The sequence below is a fragment of the Pieris rapae genome, chromosome 24 (assembly GCF_905147795.1).
Source record: "Pieris rapae chromosome 24, ilPieRapa1.1, whole genome shotgun sequence".
NCBI classification, from domain to species: domain Eukaryota; kingdom Metazoa; phylum Arthropoda; class Insecta; order Lepidoptera; family Pieridae; genus Pieris; species Pieris rapae.
The window spans coordinates 1,207,074-1,229,286 of record NC_059532.1 but is presented as its reverse complement, the minus strand read 5'-3'; the positions used below and the strand labels follow the sequence as shown (position 1 = coordinate 1,229,286).

The 22,213-nt window shown below is 37.1% G+C and overlaps 1 protein-coding gene across 2 annotated transcripts; it reads right to left on the bottom strand.

Annotated features, from left to right (window-relative positions):
- Nucleotides 1–78: 78 nt before the first annotated feature.
- LOC110996214 (dipeptidyl peptidase 9) lies at nt 79–21,882 on the bottom strand. 2 transcript variants are annotated; one of them, XM_045633619.1, is made up of 19 exons: nt 21,375–21,882; nt 19,828–20,029; nt 18,075–18,253; nt 16,579–16,676; nt 15,003–15,105; nt 14,561–14,670; nt 12,640–12,766; nt 11,288–11,441; nt 9,975–10,152; nt 9,776–9,897; nt 8,678–8,827; nt 7,399–7,531; nt 6,271–6,354; nt 5,429–5,601; nt 4,727–4,870; nt 4,444–4,522; nt 1,387–1,579; nt 1,063–1,174; nt 79–200 (listed from the first exon to the last, which is right to left on the bottom strand). In XM_045633619.1, exons 1-19 carry the CDS (start codon nt 21,656–21,658, stop codon nt 108–110), a joined length of 2,718 nt encoding a protein of 905 aa, XP_045489575.1. In that variant the 5' UTR covers nt 21,659–21,882; the 3' UTR covers nt 79–107. The 2 variants fall into 2 exon arrangements, with proteins under 2 accessions (XP_045489575.1, XP_045489576.1); XM_045633620.1 differs by having other exon boundaries at nt 9,776–9,885.
- Between the last annotated feature and the right edge of the window lie 331 nt (nt 21,883–22,213).

Genomic DNA, 22,213 nt, shown 5'->3' with positions numbered 1-22,213 from the left:
ACCCTCATACGCCTAAAGAATTTTCACTTGCTTTTTTGTTTATCTTGGGAAATTTATTTATTTAAATAAAACAATAACTCAATAACAATATATTATATTATACAAATTCACAGGTTCTCATGTAGAAAATGCAATAATGTCGCCTCGTAATGTTTAGCCGCGTGCATTGTACGGAGGGAGTGACGCTCGCCTGGGTATACCTTAAAAAAAAACAATTATAATTTATATTATTAATTAACTAGTGACCCGCCCCAGCTTCGCACGTGTGCAATGCTGATGAAAAGCAGGTTTTTATTATGTATTGTTATTTCCGCCGCTGGAAAGCTCCGATAATATACGCGACATATACCATATAGACATATACCAACACGGACTTTTCTGTAGACCTTTTCAATGTGTACAATACTTAGTAAATTATTTTGATTAAACTCGTAGGGTTCAGCCTGCGTTTGCAATGTAAGCGGAAAAGATGTAATTATTTACGACATCACATTAGAAACCTCAAAAATAACAGTTCTTCTCTACTATTTAATGGATATTATTAGACATATAAACCTTCCTCTTGAATCTTCCTCTATCTATTAAAAAAAACCGCATCAAAATCCGTTGCGTAGTTTCAAAGATTTAAGCATACAAAGGGACATAGGGACAGAGAAAGCGACTTTGTTTTATAATATGTAGTGATAGTGATAAGTATTTTAAAGCAAGTCACTGGTAAAAATGTTATTTGTAAATTCGGTTTACGGACAATAGTTTAATAATTGATAACAATGAATTATTTAATAGCGTAGTTAGTTATTTAATGATCACTCTTTTGTATATACAAAGGTCTGAATCCTCGGACACAAAGGCCAATCTAGTGGAAGAGATACGGCGAAAGCGTACCATGCGCGTAACGGGACAATAAGCGTAACATGACAATGAGCGTAACAGGACAATCACCAATTATTACATAGGACAAAAATTTACTTTAATTTGTTTAAGTATGTTTCGCTTTTTCACAATTCGCAAAAAATAATAATTTTAAATAAAATATGTGGGTAGACAAAAAAATCTTGTTACCTGAACTCGATGCGGTTTTCCAAGTCGAACCAACTCCGAGAGCAGCGCCGCAGTATGACAGAAGTGTACGTTCTCATCAGCGAGTCCGTGAATTATTAACAATCTACCCTCCCTGTAAAATATTTTACATATATAAGAGGCTCAAATAGAGCTTCAATATTTCCCCCCTTTTATTATCCCTCCCTCCCTATAGTAACCAAAATGTCTTTTAAAACAATCAAGTGGCCAGTTAATTAATTTTTTTATATTAAAATTGCCCGTTACACGATATATGTTAAACTTTTAGAGATGTTAAAGATTCAGAAAGGGGGGGTTATAACTCACCTATCAGGGAAGAATGGCGCGTGCGGTATGACGCTGGCACGGCTGTATGCGTTATGCCTCTCACTGGGCGAGCCCATATAGCGTTCCGTGTACGCTGTGTCGTACAAACGCCAACTGGTGACGGGCGCGCCCGCAACGCACACTTTGAATATGTGCGGACGTGTTGCCAGGCCTAGGAGGGATAAATAGCCACCTGCAATCAAATTTTTTTACGTAATCGACGAACGGAGGAAGCGAGAGCGAGGATCAAGCGATAGAGAGGCACGATTGGTCTATTTGGCTCGTGTGTCCCTTTCACTCCTTCCACCGATTCCGAAGTATAAGAGAGACACGCACAACATAATACATTTTTGAACGGAGGAAGCAATCAATAACAAATAATACATTTTGAACGGAGGAAGCGAGAGCGAGGAACAAGCGATAGAGAGGCACGATTGGTTTATTTGGCTCGTGTGTCCCTTTCACTCCTTCGGCCGATTGCGAAGTATAAGAGAGACGCACAACATAATACATTTTTGAACGGAGGAAGCGAGAGCGAGGAACAAGCGATAGAGAGGCACGATTGGTCTATTTGGCTCGTGTGTCCCTTTCCCTCCTTCCACCGATTCCGAAGTATAAGAGAGACACGCACAACATAATACATTTTTGAACGGAGGAAGCAATCAATAACAAATAATACATTTTTGAACGGAGGAAGCAAGAGCGAGGAACAAGCGATAGAGAGGCACGATTGGTCTATTTGGCTCGTGTGTCCCTTTCCCTCCTTCCACCGATTCCGAAGTATAAGAGAGACACGCACAACATAATAAATTTTTGAACGGAGGAAGCAATCAATAACAAATAATACATTTTTGAACGGAGGAAGCAAGAGCGAGGAACAAGCGATAGAGAGGCACGATTGGTCTATTTGGCTCGTGTGTCCCTTTCACTCCTTCGGCCGATTGCGAAGTATAAGAGAGACGCACAACATAATACATTTTTGAACGGAGGAAGCGAGAGCGAGGAACAAGCGATAGAGAGGCACGATTGGTCTATTTGGCTCGCGTGTCCCTTTCACTCCTTCGGCCAATTTCGAAGTATAAGAGAGACACGCACAACATAATACATTTTTGAACGGAGGAAGCGAGAGCGAGGAACAAGCGATAGAGAGGCACGATTGGTTTATTTGGCTCGTGTGTCCCTTTCACTCCTTCGGCCGATTGCGAAGTATAAGAGAGACGCACAACATAATACATTTTTGAACGGAGGAAGCGAGAGCGAGGAACAAGCGATAGAGAGGCACGATTGGTCTATTTGGCTCGCGTGTCCCTTTCACTCCTTCGGCCAATTTCGAAGTATAAGAGAGACACGCACAACATAATACATTTTTGAACGGAGGAAGCGAGAGCGAGGAACAAGGGATAGAGAGGCACGATTGGTTTATTTGGCTCGTGTGTCCCTTTCACTCCTTCGGCCGATTGCGAAGTATAAGAGAGACGCACAACATAATACATTTTTGAACGGAGGAAGCGAGAGCGAGGAACAAGCGATAGAGAGGCACGATTGGTTTATTTGGCTCGCGTGTCCCTTTCACTCCTTCGGCCAATTTCGAAGTATAAGAGAGACACGCACAACATAATACATTTTTGAACGGAGGAAGCGAGAGCGAGGAACAAGCGATAGAGAGGCACGATTGGTCTAATTGGCTCGTGTGTCCCTTTCACTCCTTCGGCCAATTTCGAAGTATAAGAGAGACACGCACAACATAATACATTTTTGAACGGAGGAAGCGAGAGCGAGGAACAAGCGATAGAGAGGCACGATTGGTTTATTTGGCTCGTGTGTCCCTTTCACTCCTTCGGCCGATTGCGAAGTATAAGAGAGACGCACAACATAATACATTTTTGAACGGAGGAAGCGAGAGCGAGGAACAAGCGATAGAGAGGCACGATTGGTCTATTTGGCTCGCGTGTCCCTTTCACTCCTTCGGCCAATTTCGAAGTATAAGAGAGACACGCACAACATAATACATTTTTGAACGGAGGAAGCGAGAGCGAGGAACAAGCGATAGAGAGGCACGATTGGTTTATTTGGCTCGTGTGTCCCTTTCACTCCTTCGGCCGATTGCGAAGTATAAGAGAGACGCACAACATAATACATTTTTGAACGGAGGAAGCGAGAGCGAGGAACAAGCGATAGAGAGGCACGATTGGTTTATTTGGCTCGCGTGTCCCTTTCACTCCTTCGGCCAATTTCGAAGTATAAGAGAGACACGCACAACATAATACATTTTTGAACGGAGGAAGCGAGAGCGAGGAACAAGCGATAGAGAGGCACGATTGGTCTAATTGGCTCGTGCGTCCCTTTCACTCCTTCGGCCAATTTCGATGTATAAGAGAGACAGTAGTACCGCCTATATGTGAAGCATTGTCAACTGTTTCTAAAGTGATAAGTTAATTTCTTTGTATTATACAAAATAATAATTCAATTTACAAAATGACGTAATTTTTGAAGTACCCACATTATCTTGCATAAAAATTGTGGAGCAAGGATCCTATACTATTCCTCCTTAATGGAAGGCATCAGACTGATCAAGAAGTGGTATATATGCATAGGTGGAAATACTTCGTCAGCGTATGACGTCATCAGCGGAATCTTATTTAAAGTACCCACATTATCTTGCAAAAAAAATTGTGGAGCAAGGATCCTGTACTATTCCTCCTTAATGGAAGGCATCAGACTGATCAAGAAGTGGTATATATGCATAGGTGGAAATACTTCGTCAGCGTATGACGTCATCAGCGGAATCTTATTTAAAGTACCCACATTATCTTGCAAAAAAAATTGTGGAGCAAGGATCCTGTACTATTCCTCCTTAATGGAAGGCATCAGACTGATCAAGAAGTGGTATATATGCATAGGTGGAAATACTTCGTCAGCGTATGACGTCATCAGCTAAATCGTCATTGAAAGTACCCACATTAAATTGAATATATGATGAACACTTCCAACTGAAAGGGATTCCTGGACCAGTATACCAGGCAGGGAAAAGTAGGATTAAAAAAGTCACTCTCTTACCATAACTCCATCCATGGATAGCTACTCTCTCCATATCGATACACCCTGTTTCTTTAGCAAGCCACTGTAGCACCTCCACCTAAAAAACATCCTGTTTTATAGAAAGAAATGAATAGATGGCAGAATTTACTGAATCGATTTTGATGAAACTTTGACATAGTTGGAATACATCCGAACCTATAGATATTAATTTATAGAGGATGTATGTAAACTACTGAATCGATTTTGATGCAATTCCCTAGATCGACGATAGAAAATTTAAAAAATATAAACAGTTTTATACCTGATCATCCAACTCGACCTGCCCCATTTTGCCTCTTATAGCAGCCTCCCAGGCCCTGCCCCTATGCTTTGATCCTCTCGAATCAACTGATACGACCGTGAAACCTCGCGCCGCTAGCATATGCATGCGTAACTGGCGTATACCCTGAAATTATTTTATATTAATTTCATTAAAGGCCGGCAACGCATTTATGAGCCCTCTGGCAATAAAAGTGTAGTGACAATAAAGGGGGTGACACTTATCAAATGAACATTGTACCGGCTAAATTCAAAATCATTAATTAAAAGGTCGGCAACGCACTCGCGAGCTCTCTGGCGTTAAAAGTGTCTATGGAGTTATAATTTATCATCAGATAAGTATCCTGCCCATTACATTAAAAAAAAATCATTAATTAAAAAGTCGGCAACGCACTCGCGAGCCCTCTGGCGTTAAACAAGTCTATGGAGGGTATCTCTTATCATCAGATAAGCATCCTAGCCGTCAACATAAATAAAAATTAATTAAGAGGTCGGCAACGCACTCGCGAGCCCTCTGAAATTACACTCATCATCAAATGAGCACCCTACCGGTTAAATTCAAAATCAATAATTAAAAAGTCGGCAACGCACTCGCGAGCCCTCAACCAACAGACCACCATACAATCGCTGCGTTGCCGTCCCTTTTCATTGCTCGCATCTTTGCCTAAAAGCAAGTTTAATTTACCTTATAACTATTAGTGACGATTTGTACTTCGGGTCCCCCATACACATGCAGAACTGTTGGCCTGGGTCCCGGATGCCCACTCCTCCACAGGGTGCAATACGCCGTCATACCACAAGAGAGACGGGTGGAGTATATCTGCGGTGGTGGGACTTCTATGGTGCTGAGAGAACGTTCTGGAATTCATTCTCACTTTATAGGATGTAGAAAAAAGAAGAAGGAGTGGGCTCGGCAAGTCGAACTTATCAAGAACTGGGTAACGGCTGTGTGATATTTCCTGTATTAATTTGTAAATTACAGACAGAGAGTCCGACAGACACACATAATCACACAAAACAACAATAATCAAAAGCATGAAAAAAAATTTTGGCTCCCTCATTCTGCTGTGGCTGTAATTAGACCTGGGTCAGCATTATGATGAGGAGCAGAATGTTCCACAGCGCTGGTGATTCTTCCAGAGACCACATCACAATTACAAATCACGTCACACCCCATTACTTGACCAATGCTTTCTTTAGGAGACTAATTTAGGCAGGGTGTCTTTAAAGGGAGAGTATTAGGACCATAACTTTTGACAACAGTTACAAATGACTGCTATTTTTATGATCAATCAATCTTATATTATTATTGTGAGCAATCCTTCTATATAAATAAAATGGTCTTAAGACAGCAGATTTTATATGTATGAAAGTATGAAACCAATAATCATATATCATTTCCTTAACTCGCACCAGTAAATTATTCTACTGGTAGTGAGTCCCTTCCCCCTTTAGATTGGAGACACCACAGACTTCAGATTTTTCAACAAAACACATATTAAACGCTAGTAGTAATACGAAAAATACCTTTGATAAGTAATGGGATATCATTATTCTCGTCCCCATCGCCCGTTCTGTCCCAGGTACCATTAAATGGGGGATCTAGACAATCTGTAAAATTTACAATTCTCATTTTAAACAGATAAAATTTTGTATTGCTTGTAGGCTTATGTTTTAAATTTCAGCATCTTTAAAGAAAATTAATAAAATATCAACGGATCGTTTAAGCAAACAATTTGACAGCTGTCATCTGTCAACAGTCAAATATTAACACAAATATGATTTCGAGCTAACACAATGTCAATCTTTTAATTTATTTTATAACTAATAATATAAATTTGTAGTATAATGTTAACAACATAATGTTTTTAATTGGTTTTACCAGACATCAATATATTGTAGTGTAGTCTGTCATCTGTCAAGTTTACTCTAACATAATGTGCATGTAAAAAGTGAGTAATAAAAAAAATAAAAAAATTAAAGAGCAAATATTTTTTTATTTCATTGCAACAAACACCAATAAACTGTAGTGTACGCTGATGACAGCGACTTGACTGTCAACTGTCAAGTTTAAACCAGCACAATGCTTGGATGCTGCCGTAGACGGACTATTTTAAAGACCAGGCATCAGGCGTAAAAGCGTACAGCGTGTGAGATAGCGAATATTATAATCCAACTATTTACAAAGATCACGAAATGTGGCAACTACCTGACGTTCGTAACATGATTCAATTTAGTCGGTTTGCACTGAAAATATGTTTGGAACCACCAAGGGCTCGGTGGTAAACAAATAAAACCCGATACGCAAATAGAGACAGAAAAACTGATACTCTGTTTCACTCGCACTTAAGTATTTCACGTTAATGTCTTCTGCCTTTAATTATTATTGTTATTTTAGAAGCTTATCTAGATCTACTCTATCTACGGATGCTGCACTTGATTAATTAGCGTACGGTTGAATTTATACATATCTAAAGATAACTCAAGAAAAGAGCGTACCAATTCTTAAAAGGCCGGCAACGCACTCGCGAGCCCTCTGGCATTGAGGGTGTCCATGGGCGGCGGTATCACTTAACATCAGGTGAGCCTCTTGCCCGTTTGCCCCCTGTTCTATAAAAAAAAAAAAACTCTAATGTGCCCAATTTTAATACTGACCTAACATAGGCCTTTCCAAGAGTGAACCATACTGGATCAATGTAACCCGTCCGCCCGTATGACACACGCTGTAAACTCTCGTTATAGGTACCCTGCTGATATTGGACGATGTGATTACTGCCACTGTGCAATCCTGAAAAGATCATCAAATTTTTATGGGTGACAAACCAGCAGGCACCATAAACACCTTTTTTTTTTTTTTTTTTTTTTGTTATTCGAGGTGGAAATGCATTTGCGCATCCCCTGCCCTAGGAAGTTGCAGGGGTATGTGGGACTCGACCCACACCAAAATCTCTGCTATTCAGAGACTGGGTGAACAATACCCACTAAAAACACCTCGACAAATACCTACAAAGCAGCGTTACAGAGGCTCCGGGGTCGCTATCGCATTCTACCGGGACCTCAACGGCATAATACATTCAAAAAGCTTCGGTGCAATACACTACATAGGAGGTAAGAGATGGGCATATCTTCTCCTATTTCCTCCCCGTCTTCTACCCCTAGGATTCGTCCTAAAGCGCTCCCTTTCTCGTTCTGCTGACTCCTTCTGTAGCATTACATGCTCACAGAAGGATACCACTGCATTCCATACCTCGTCACTAGGCACCATAAACACCTGCAGTGCTGGTTTTTAAATTTAAACACACATCTCAAGGAATTATATTTTTATCTAACACACCAAATCTTAAACAAATGTTACACAGACTAAAATTCAATTTTGGCTATATATATATATAATTTAACTTAAATAGGCTGCTTAACATCTACCCTCTCACCGCCTACAACCTAAAAACCCGAATAAAAGACTGGCTTATGAACACGCCTTATGCAGTGTTACAGCTGCTTTTGAGACCCACGATGTAAATACACTTTACTCACTCACTCACTCACTCATTCACTCTCTCACACATTTACACCCACGCACTAACTCATGCACTCAGGTGTTATATGTCTATAGGTTAAATAATGTCATTATGAGCTGGGAACCCAAACACAGGTATTTTTTACATAAAAGGTTTTCCAAATCTTACACTTTGAAAAGAAAATGTACTTAAAATGAATAATCATATATATTATATTAGGTACAAGTTTTGGCCTCGTAGGATGTAAATTGTCATTTCATAATTATTCATTGACTTTCACAATTATAAAAAGCAATATTTTTGTAACTACCCTCACAATTTCGTTAACATTTAAACATACAAGCTAATTTTATTTTCAACAATCCAATCATTCTTAACACAGAAAAATATATGAATGTGTATGTGTGTATACTCACATCATCCATATCAACGGTATGCGAGTGACCAACAGCTGTCAACAAAGTAATTCCAGACTCTGATGGAGACAAAGACGCCACATACAAATGCCTCTCCAGTGGTGTCTCCCGAAGACCAACGAAGTACACCAGGCCACGGGTTTCATCCACCTATGGATATGGTCTTTTACACTCTTATTCTTCGAATGTATGAGGGCTCATAAAGACTTGAAACGCTGCTGATGATGTCAGGTATATTCCAGCTTACGGAAAACTGTCCGAGTTTCATCAAAAACAGTTCAGTAGATTTTGATGAAATATTTCATGAATCTTTTATTTATTTATATCATTAAAGTATTCCTACAGCTACTCATAAAACAAAATTCAAATAATTATATTATACACAAAAGCCAAAAACGGAATAGACATTCAAATATAAACATAAATTAATGTTGTATACTTATATACTGTAGTCTATTTTAGTACGAGTTTAGCCATGTATGGTCTGTAATTGAATAAATAAATAAAGCACAGTTTTACAGTTTTATAAAATATAACATAGCTCAAATTCATACTAAATTCTAAATTATAAGATTCATTATAATAAATATTTAACATTAATAAAAGATACCAGAGTTTTTTAAATATTTTTTTAAGAATATTAGATGTCAGATTTGCTGGTAATTTATGTTGTAATTTATAGGTATACGATACATAACTGAATCTTTGACTGACTTTAACTGAGCCTTTCATTTTTATATCAGGGTGTCTAGAAGACCGCCCATTAACAGCCATTAATATTTTCTCATATAAGAGGGTAGTTGAAAAAAAAACCAGTTTTCAGTGGAGCTCAACTTTTTCAGACTAGGTCTTAAATATCTTTAGTCGTTTAAGGGCAAACGAGAAGGAGGCTCGCCTGTTAAGAAACCTAACTATTAGAGGGCACGCGAATGCGTTGCCGGCTTTTAAAGAATTAGACCTTTTCCTCATTGTTTCTAATAGACAATCACATGATCAGTGTGTATCTGACAGACGTCGTCGTCTAATGATTCTAGGACCTGTTTCGGGATATTCCTTTATCTGAACTCGAACCACTGGGGAAACTTGATGTCCACTTACCCATATCTTCCTCCCCATAACCTCCCAATCACCAGACGTGATCGCCTCTTTACTGATGATGTTCGGTCCACTCGCGTTGTTTTCGTCTTCTGACAGCATTTCTTCAATACCTGTATTCAGAACTACCCCCACTTAGTTATTGTTTGAGGGTATTTCAAAATTTTTGATCAGAAAAATCATTCTAATAATGATGACGTACCATTCGCTTTATCCGGCTGTATGTTGGCTGTGATCATGTATAAATGTAAGAAGCCAGTCTCCTCGGATGCCCAAATGAACTTAAAAGTGCCACTCGTACAATTAGTTAGAGGATAGAAGATGTCGTGAACATTGATCCATGCATCGGGGGCTGTCTCTCTTACTAGCACTTGGATTTTCTGAAAGTTCCAAAATTTGTTCGCTATGAAGGATCCTACGTGGAACCATCAGCTGCCCACTGAAGTATTTTCGAACCAATTCGATATAATTTAAAAAATACGTGACATATAATATTTAATAATTTTCTGGTGATACCAGCCATCTTGACGTTGACTTATGGGATACCCAAAACAACATCTCCAACTATTTAATCACCTTTCTAGAAGTTATAGATCACTGCAATGTAATATTGTCCTTGGGTGATCAAATTTTAGGTAAGGTGTCTTTCAAGGGAGAGTATTCGGACCATAAGTTTTCACAACAGTTAAAAATAAAATAAAATACGTTTATTTTGGAACATAAGATCATCATGGTTCCTCGTCATTAAATTCGAGCCTGTTGGCATCCCTACTCATTGGCAAAGAAGACAGATCGTGTTGGCCGAGAGAAAAAGCCGGAGTAAAAAACTCTCGCCACTCTTTTTAAAAAAAAGCAAATCATCAAACAATTCTAGAATATTAAAAACAAATATAGCCAATCAATTAGAAGTAGCCTGCCCAGCACTAGTCCCAGGCCCTTTTATCAACTAAATAATCGCTAACTTTATAGTAAGCCTTTTTACACAGCTTTTCTTTAATACATTTCTTAAATTTATTAAAGGCAGAGATAAAAGAGCCTCTTGGATTTTATAAAAGACTATCCCTTTTTCCCAAAAAATTATTACTAACTTAAGACAGTCTAGTACGGGGAAATTGCAGCCTGAGTTTGTTCCGAGTATTGACATTGATATGATCTATTCTAGTATATCTATATATATCTATTATAGTATATAGACTACCTATTGTTATATGCCCGATTGGGATTTTTATAATAATTCAAATTTTTTTTGCAAATAAACAACTTATTTATTTATTTATTTTGTACTCCTACAGCTAACATAAATTATATATAATAGCAAACAAATACACTGAGAATATAGCCACAGATGGAATACATGATACATTATATAACAAAAAGATTTATAAAAGGGAACAAACAAAGTATTTATTACAATTAACTAACTGTGATTAAATTTAATTAATTAAGCCTAAATTGGTCGTGTTGTGTAATGGTGTAAATGTGTTATAATTTATTAATTAAATACAAAGTACTCACAGATGGATCAACATTGTTATGTTCATTCATTTGTGTTAGATCATCATTTTGCGTTTCTCCGTGCGAATAATGTGACAATACACTAAACTCCTCCAAAGGTATGAGCACCAATTCCAATCTCTGTTGCTTACGATCTAATATTTGCGCCCAAACACTGTAAAAAATCAATTATTTATGTATATAACAGAAATACATACATTATCCTTACATGCGATAATGTCGAGAATCATTTAATAAAATATAATATAGTGCATATATAATATTAAATACATAATATACACAAAATCGCTACTGTGAATTCATTATGCGAACATACAAATATGTCGATTGTGTCGGAGACAGAATTCAATAGGCGTAACGTTCTGGATAACATAAAGTTGTGTACCTAGAACATGCCCTTTAGAAACACCAAGGAAAATGTGGACACTAACAGAGGTAACAGGAGTCAGTCGATTGGGAAATTGCGAGGAAAACTTATACTCGCTACTATTAGCTCTCTCCCTTTTCTTCGACAATAACGCTGCACATATTCGTGACGTTCCGTAAATATTTTAAATGCGTCTAAAGAAGTTTCACTCACAAGCGAACGCAGCATGAAGTATTTGCCATGGAGCGAGAGTAGGGAGCAAGCGAGTAAGAAAGATCGAGAGAGAGAGAGAGAGTGAGAAAGATCGATAGAGAGAGAGAGTGAGGTAGAGCGATTGTCGCATCACGTACTGTGCCATGGAGCGAGACGTAGAAGTGGGTGAGAAAGATTGAGAGAGAGAGAGAGAGAGAGAGAGAGAGAGAGAGAGTGAAAGGGAGTTTGAGAAATAATACACGCTATTGGTTGATGTATTCGTTTAGTACATATTAGAACTGTAGATGGAAATTCTGTCGCATAACGACTTGTGCAGTAAACGCATATCTATTTATTTATATTATCATTAGCACATATACAGTGTGTAACATCTATAGCCGCACGTAAAACCGATTTCTGGCGTGGCGACGCGTCGCCACGCTATATGATATACAACAGTCTAAATGCAATGGTAAAGTTTACATTAAAAATATTTAATGAAAATAATATTTATTCAACAAATAGTCATCGTTATCTGGAAAAAAATCGTAATATTTTATTTTATAATTATGACATATTTAGTTTCTATCACAGTCTGTTCTTTTCGGCATATTACTTTTACAAAATAATGTCGATGTTTCACATCTGCCAGGCGTGCTGTGACGGCTCACATTTTTTTGAATGTCGTCATATACAGTATATTTATATTATTCAATATTATATGTACATATTAGCTGTAATTCGAATCAAAATTTCCTAAAAACTAAAGTAGATATTTTGATTTAAAACTCACTACTGTCCACACGAAGTCCACCCAACACGAGCGAGATACTCGAACCATGGGAACACTTCCTTCAACGCACTCCTCATTTCAAACCATCTTATATCAGTTACATCCATTCCTTCCGTTGGTGATGATGCTGAAATATATAACATGCTGTATGCTTCACGAATGTAGGCGAAGGCATTGCCAGGTCCCCTGGAAGATGAGGCGCTAGTTGGGTGCGTCAACGAGCGTATGAACGAACGCGTGCGTTGAGTGATATTCGTTATCGGTGGGCTGAAAACTGAGGCTCTCAAATAATTATAAGCCTCATTTCTTCCTGGCAACATTTACAAAACATACATAGATTTAAAATAGATATTTTTAAAGTGAAACTTTTATTACATCGTCTCAAAGTTTTTGGTCTGTGTGGCGCATGTCGCGTGACGGTCGGCCGCGGAGTGGGGATAAAGTGAAAGGCGCTCGTCATAGCAGCCAAGGCCAATTCGTAAGCCGGATGTTTTTTTAAAGGATTATAAAACTTCGTAACTTCGTGCTATAGTTACGGTTTTAATTCATTTGTTTTTTTTTTGCGGGACGCCCAAAAAGGCAGTCATCGCCTATAAACACCTATTTTTAGTGGGTGCGTTGTCGGCCTTTTAGAGGAGTACGCTCGAATTTTGAATAGTTGGAGGTCGTATCTTTCAGGGAGGATCCCCGCCGGTAGTCGATTCCACAATTCGCTAGATCGCAAAAGAAAATGCCTTGTGGACTGTGGAAGATTTCCAGCCATCAAGGTAATCCTTCCTCAGATACATTGATGCATTTGGAATTGGACCTTAACTCAATATCAAGGTTTCATTTTTCGAAACGTCTAAAGCTTTAGTAATGATTTAACGTGACCTGATCGAAAAATCGTAAGATGGATGGAGGGTAGACAAATGTAATGTATAATATATAAATATATATACTAGCAGACTCGGCCAAGCGTTGCTGTGGCTAAGGTTTTTGTTATATTACATAGTAGTATTCAAGGGAAACGGTAGGAGAACTTATGTGAAATGTTGGTACTTTTAACACAGCGCCATCTGTTAGAATCTTTTGGAGTTAACAGATAATTGTGTCTGTCAATTAATTATAGACAAATAATTTGCAATAAAATAAAATTGCGATTATAATTAAAGATCTAAGCTATCCCATCTCTTAAGTTGGACCAGACTGATCACGGTGTGCCAATTTAATTCAAAATCGGTTAAGCAGTTTAGGAGTCCTTCGCGGAAAAACATCTTGACACGATTTAAATATATTAAGACATATATAATTGTATTCCACCACCTAACTATACTTTTATACCGATAATTAAAGTAATTAAAAAATATCAAAATGCACAACGTTAATATTCAAGTTTTCACTTCTACCCGCACTCCCGAAGTTTTTTTTTAGAGACTCCAATCGGCTCCATCTTTCTGTCTTGAGCATTCTCCCAATCTTCTTTTGGGTAAAACTGGTAGAGGGCCGTTCATAAACTACGTTCGCATACAAGGGGGGGGGAAGGGTCTGGCCGAGTGTGACAAGATGTGACAAGGGGGGAGGGGGGGTATAAGGCAGCGTGACGTTCGCCGTTTATTACATGACATGAGCGCTCACAACGGGTTTCTTTGTTTTTCCAATACTTGAGAGAGTAACGTTTCCACGTACCCTGCGCTCTCGATTCAGTAACAAATGAAAATATTATTTCTCTAGAATTTATCATACTCAGTGGGGGGGGGTCTTAGTTTTTGTGACGAAATATTTCTAGGGGGGGTCACAAAAAGTGTGACACAGCGTGACAATGGGGGGGGGGGGGGGTTTAAAAAAACTGATTTCAGTGTGACGTATTTTATGAACGGCCCCTAGATAAATGTCAATTTCTTGACGCTAATAAAGCAAAAATCTGTAAATTTTGACCTACCCTCTCCTAAAACTCTACGGACGGCCATGTTGGTAGGCGAAGATTTTGTTAATCTAAATGTGACCAGCTTCAAAACTGACTTTGCATTGGGTGTGCCTGCTCTTGGAAACCTGGAAAAAATCATTATTGAACGACGGTAATTGAGAATTTAAAAGGCCGGCTACGGACATGCGAGCCCATGGACACTCACGGCGAAAGGGCGATTGCGTTAGCAGCTTTCAAATGGTTTAATGGTTTGTTTTCCAGAACAGGGGCAAACAGGCAAGAGGCTTATCTGAATATATCACCCATGGACACTCTTGATGCCAGACAACGAGTGCGTTGCCGGCTTTTAGATAGTTTTAATGTTTTGTTTTATAGAACAGGGACAAACGGGCTAGAAGCTCCTCTAAGAGTGCGTTGCTGGCCTTTAAATAAATTATTACAATAAAAATGCTTATACCTAAATTCATCAACGTCTCCACTCGCTGTGTTAGAAGATGGAAAACTGAAAATTTTGACATCACTCTCGTCTACTTCTTCGTACACTATCCTGTATATGTCATCTGAAAAATATATATATATGTATATGACATCTGAAAAAATAGATCACTACATAGTATAAAACAAAGTCGCTTTCTCTGTCCCTATGTCCCTTTGTATGCTTAAATCTTTGAAACTATGCAACGGATTTTTTAATAGATAGAGTGATTTAAGAGGAAGGTTTATATGTATAATAACATCCATTAAATAGTGGAGAAGTACTGTTATTTTTGAGGTTTCTAATATGATGTCGTAAATAATTACATTTTTTCAGCTTACATTGCAAACGCAGGCTGAACCCTACGAGTTTTCATCAAAATAATGTACTAAGTATTGTACACATTGAAAAGGTCTACAGAAAAGTCCGTGATAGTATATGTCTATATGGTATATGTCGCGTATATTATCGGAGCTTTCCAGCGACGGAAATAACAATACATAATAAAAACCTCCTTTTCATCAGCATTGCACCCGTGCGAAACTTGGGCGGGTCACTAGTATATATATATGCTCGGATTTTCAGGATATATTCTGATCGAGTTTTTTTTTTGGTCAATCCTTGATATTGTTACTTCTAAAAACCATAATTTATTTTGTCATTGAATCATTGTACGCGTATATTGTTTCGACCAATCAGAGAAGAGCATCTTGACTTTGGACAGTGCGTACGAACGCAGTAATTGAGAATTCACTGGAGCACTTGATTAGGTTGGACCGGATTGTATGTGATTAAAAGTGGGATCGATGCAACCGGGTGCTGGTTATTTAAGCTAAAGAAAATAATCTAAACTGGGAACCAAACAACCGAATAAAAATTGTGAGCCTCTTTGACATAACAGAGATAGACGGGTTAAGATAGATAGATAGATAAAAAGTGGATTAAGATAGGTCTCTTTGAATAGAGTCAAAGAGACCTATCTTTATCCACTTGTGACCATCTGATATAGACGCCTTAATCCAATTATTGATAAACGTGTGCCGATAACCAATCGACGGATTGTAATAGCCATCTGTTGATACAAGCTATCCATGGTAGGTCGGATCGGTGTATGTGGATAGACCTTTGTATGAAAATGACAGTTCAACTGTGCCAATATCCTATTTTAGATTTCAACTAACACCAGTTTTTTAAATAATTAAAAAGCTTTTTCATGTTTTAAACATAGACATGTATATTTTAATATTATTTGTACGGTTTTATTTACTTTATATTGATTATAAAATATAAGTGTAAAGAGCGAAGAGATTGCATTCTATACGTCTCCAAAAATGGATTGTATTCGTAGGGTTAGGTTATTGGGAAGCAGATAGGAAATCGATCGATGCCACGGTCTGATCTCAGATTGTTTTCAATCTGAGATGATGGATTAATTATTGGGTTCGGTCGTTAGACAGTGAGTGCCTGTAATTGAATATGACTTACATTTTAGTAACTACTAACTAATATATCGTCTCTTTCTCACAAATAACATCTACACTATGATGAAAAGACTCACCATCGCACTTCGGCTGCCACCAGAAACCCGTATACCTGGAGAACTCTTCCTGCGTCACATAACATGGAACACCAGCTTGTAATGGGTCATCTAATAGGCTGAAAACATGGGATTTAATTAATTATTGATTTTAAAAACCATTATGCAGCGTTTGTCACGCAATTTTTGGAGAATCTTGATCCCCCCCCCCCATTCTTCTGTACAAGTAAAAATAATGATAAAATAAAATATTACGATGACTATTTGTTGAATAAACATTATTTTCATTAAATATTTTTAATGTGAAATTTACTACTGCATTTCGACTGTATATCATATAGCGTGGCGACGCGTCGCCACGGCATGCGTCGCCACGCCAGAAATCGGTTTTACGTGCGGCTATAGATGTTTCACATCAAAAATAAATAAAAAAAGCCTTTTATTTCCAGTATTTAACTCTCGTCTGGAATCCCAAGTTGAGTGTAGGCCTCCTCCAGTGACGCCCATTTATCTCTGTCTTCAGCTATTTTACTCCAATTTTGACCAGCTATCGCTTTAATATCGTCCTCCCATCGTGTAATAGGTCTACCTTTTGTTCTTTTGCCTAGTGGGCCTTTCCAGAAAGTTACTTTTTTAGTCCATCTATGATCAGTTAGCCAGGCAACATGTCCTGCCCACTTCCATTTCAATTTTTTTGCGTAGCTTAAGACGTCTGTTGCTTTGGTTATTTTTGCTTATTTTAGTATGACGTATTAAATTTGATTTTCTGATCTTTAGCATACTCCTTTCGAGTCCTCTATGACAGACGATTATCTTTTTCCTTGTTTCAGCAGTGAATTTCCACGTTTGGCAACCATATGTCAAACATGGTAAGGGGCTTGAATTCATGATTTTGGTTTTAATGTACCATCTGTACAAGTAGCGGCACGAATCTCTAGCGCTGACCGTTATTGCGCAGAAGTAAAATATAAGGTACCTGGGGGCTACCGGAATGAAGAGCGTAGATTGGCTCTCCAGTCGCATTCCGGCCCCCGCACCAAAGTACACATGCGCAGTAATAACCTCCGCGTATCGGCCAGCGCTAGACTTACGTGCCGCTGCCTATACCCAATAGTAAGACGTTTCATTACCACCCAGTGACTTATTACACCTTGGCGGCGTATTTGGTAATATTTGGTAATAATTGATGGCGTAGTTTTGCTCTTTCGCGAATTTTGTAAACGTTTTTGACATTCATAAGCATGCCTTAAGTCGCATCTAAACTGAATAAATAAATTTTGATTGATTGATTGATTAAAGTTGCCATTTATATGGTGTAAAGTATCGGAAACTCTGAAAATAATATTAACAGTAACGCATAATTCTATCCCCGCCCCGCCTTGTAACTTATCCCACCAGACCAACCCCCACCACAAATTTTTATAATACTGTTACGAGGCAGATGGTTCGCCATAAAATCCACATTGTATATAGAGTTGACACTGTAACCATGGAACATGTATTAAAATAGTTCTCACCGATCATCCTTGCCCTTGCAGGCGTAGGTGAGTCTTGTAGGGCTCCCGAGACAGTCCCCAGCAAGCCAGATGTCACCTCGGGCTGCGTGAGCCACCAAACGGGCTGTGCTGGGGCAAATCGCTGGTGTAAGCGGCGCTCCGCCCCCCGTTGATAGGGAACGGGGTAATATGGGCGGTGACTGGAATAAGGACTTTTTTAACGGATATTATTGTAAACGTATAATTATTTAAACATATTATTTTTTTTTATAGAACAGAGGGCAAACGGGCAGGAAGCTCACCTGATGTTAAGTGATACCGCCGCCCATGGACACTCTCAATGCCAGAGGGCTCGCGAGTGCGTTGCCGGCCTTTTAAGAATTGGTAAGCTCTTTTCTTAAAGGACCCCATAAATAATAACCTAATAATTTGAAATTTATCCGACGTTTCGCGTGCTTTACAGCGTGCGTGGTCACGGTGACTGAAGACAAAAGGTGTTTAATGTCAAAAAAAGTATCACAGCTGTAGAAAATGTTGAATTATCTGTATTTTTTTCCCCGGAGTTTTCAGAGAGTAAGACAATACTAAAATAATTTTATTTTTTATTCATTCACTAACTTATGAATGATTTTAAAATGAAGTCTTCCTTAAATTAATATACAAGGCCAGCAAAACTCAGTGGCGAAATTTAGACAATGGTGGGGATGACATCTGCGGCTCGTAGTTCGAATCGACAGTAGCATCTACACAATACTTTTTTAATTTTAGAGTTTATTGCCAGTTCTTCTCTTCCGTTCTACGCCCATGATTTGAGAACTGGCATTAAATGTAAAATTAGGAGCGTTTAATGTTTATTTCTTTTTTGACGTTCATAAGTGTACATTATGTTACCTACATGAATAAATGATTTTGAATTTGAATTTATTATATACTAGCTGCTCCCGCGAACTTCGTTTCACAAAATAAATTAAATTTATACTTTAGCCTCAGTAACACGTGGTAATCATGATATTGAATTGTAGCTTATATGACACGTTTTTCGGTTTACCATAGCATTGCCATCTATTGATTACTTACTCAATCCAGTCGAAAACTATCGACATATGTTAGAATCTTTTGGAGTTAACAGATAATTGTGACTGAATTAATTATAGACAAATAATTTGCAATGAAATAAAATTGCGACTATAATTAAAGATCTAAGCTATCCTATCTCTTAAGTTGGACCAGACTGCTCACGGTGTGCCAATTTATATCAAAATCGGTTAAGTAGGTTAGGAGTCCATCGCGGACAAACATCGTGACAGGAGATATATATATTTTAAGATAATAAAATTATCTATTTCTTTCTTAAATACTCGGACGTCGTAACGACTGTCAGATACAAGAGGCTGCTTATTTCAAGCATCAAATGACAGTAAATGCCGCCAATATCCTTGCATAATTATTTCGATTACAAGGTGAACCATTAGTACACTACTATAATGTTCTATTTGAAGAAAAACATACGCAATTAATATTACGCTATGGCCTTAGAGTCAATGTCAATAGTCAAATAAAATTTGTTCAAAGACACAGAAATATTAAACACAAAATGCCTGTCCACTAAAATTATGCATTATGCACCAATCTGCATGTACATTACTATAATGTTACCATCACGTATTTTTCTTCTAAGTTAATGATCATACAGGTTGATAATAAACTAATAATCTATGAGTTCAGGACAAAATTTTTTTTAAATTAAATAATCATAAATATTCATTAAATATACCTGCCCTCTTCCCTCTTCAGCAATAAACAAAGACGATGCACAAGGAAACAACACCCGTCCCGTCTCTTGATGGAGCTCATATGATGCAATGCCCCAGGCCGCCACTCTCTGCCGTTCCCACAACAATTGTTCTTCTTTGGAACATTTGCCGGAGGAAGCACCTAATGCCACATTGGATTTGATTAATGGTTTCCAATCTAATCTGAAATAGATACTTATATTCCATTATAAAATAGATGATTACATCTTACATCAAAATTGCACCTTGTACAAACAGTACAAGAATTATATATTTTAACCTCAGTAAACTTTTATAAATTATTTTTAAATGTAGACAATTTTAAAAATAAAAGTAGTTTCATTAATTTTACTTATTAACAGTTTATTGCATTTGACATATTTAAATGAAAAGGATGCTCACTTGTCGCATTTAAGTGATCACTTTCAATATGAGAAAAAAATTTAGATAAGGCAAGACAAAATGAATGGAACAAAAGTAAGCATATGTAAAAAGTGAATTAGCCGATTTTTAAAAGTGCACAATAATATTAGATCGGTTACTATGAAACTTACAGGTACATTGTGGACACGTAATGCTTGTACAGAAGAGATTAAAAGGAAGAGTATTTTAATTGGTTACAGAGAAATTTGGCAAACCAACTATACAATTTTATTATATATAAAATAAAATTAAAAAAACCTATTTATTTCTTGCAAAGAACAAAGTAAACTTAATACTATTTATTACATAATTATTTTTATGAAAAGTAAATTATATTATTTTTCCTTGTTTTTTGTAATTATTAAAGCTTTATTAAATGTTTTTATTGTTTCCTTTTGAAACTTATATGCGTTTCGACTGATTTTATTGCTACATGTGTTTTATTGGTAAATAAATTCAAATCAATGTCTAACTAATAGCTATTCTGTATGATGTAACTAGTATTTTGATTATTTGGTTGTTGTGTTGCATCCACTCTCTTAGACAAAAATTACCCATTTGTGTTCTGAATTGAAGAACCAATCTACCAAAACATCTTTTCTTTCCCTAGCCTTGATTGGTTCAAACTTGCTATGTTAATGGTAAGGACAAAGCATTCATTTAATCATTATAAATCATCAAAAAGGCTGGAGGTAGTATTTTTGAGAAGTGTTATATTATAATAATGAATTTATACCCACTCAAGTTTTTAGATGGCTGATGTTATTAAGAATGTTATTTATATTATGTAAACAAAACAATGTATGTACTCAGTTTTTATATAGGAAAATTATTATTGATAATTTAACCTATATCTTATATTCCATAATAAACATATTTTATTTATGAAAGATACATGTTTTGGCTTGGAAATAATTATAACAGTATTTATTATATTAAAAATATTCATAAAGAAGTTATATTTTCAAATTTTTGATGATCCAATTTAAAGCATAAACTTAAATCAGCATAGTTCTAAAATAGTACATGAAAGAGTTTTTAACAAAGTATTTGCTCATCAAGAGGGGCAGTCTTAATATATAAAAAAATCTCTTTGTTTGCTGACCTGGCATTGCTTGGCTGCAAGGTGGGTAAAACATCAGTGTACAGAAGTGTCTCCCATCCATTTTGTGGAGTCCTCAAAAAGTACACCCTGGTTTTACCACAGCTGAGTTTACGAAAACAAATAGCCATTGGCACCATCGTAGACAATGATGAGAGCTCCTTTCTTAAATCGTGAACGGCTTGTCTAACTTCCGCCCAGCTATACTTTTTAGGCGGTTCACGGTCACACTCGCCTGCAGCAGCCCCATCTCCCGCCTCCCGCACTTCCATCTTTATGAATTCCATTCAAGATACAAAATAAAAACCTTTTAGATCTAAGCTAAATTCATGATTATACAACTCAACAATGACGCCCCGCAGCTAAACATACAATTGAAAAACTAATAAATTTCATTCATTGCTAAATAAATAATTTTGCTTGCATTTCATTAATTATTTATAAAATAATAATTTCTTAGACCTAGCCAACACACTAATTTTTGACTTTTAGTTTCCCAAATTGAAATGATGAAATGAGAAATACAACAGATACAAAATCTTTTCTAACAAAATCGCAGACTCATAAAAGGTACCAATTTCCAAATAACAATGTCAAACACAGCTGACGAAAGTTATCATTTATCAAAATAGATGGCATTGTAACAAAAAATGACAAATCAACTTTAACATTATCTTCTAATCTATTGTAAAATACATAAAATATAAGTTGAATTACTTTCAAAAGTACTATTTCAAAAATATTTACTAATAATAGTAAATATTTCTGACATAAAAATTTCAGTAATAAAAAATCCCACAAGAATAGTATAACTGTCAAGAGATCACGGATGTGACAACATA

Coding starts and splice junctions, on each gene's coding strand:
- LOC110996214 (XM_045633619.1), bottom strand. CDS start 21,658: ATGGAATTCATAAAGATGGAAGTGCGGGAGGCGGGAGATGGGGCTGCT. Junction 18,254..19,827: donor CTGAAGAGGGAAGAGGGCAG/GTATATTTAATG, acceptor TCCTTATTCCAG/TCACCGCCCATATTACCCCG. Junction 16,677..18,074: donor TGCAAGGGCAAGGATGATCG/GTGAGAACTATT, acceptor CCATGTTTTCAG/CCTATTAGATGACCCATTAC.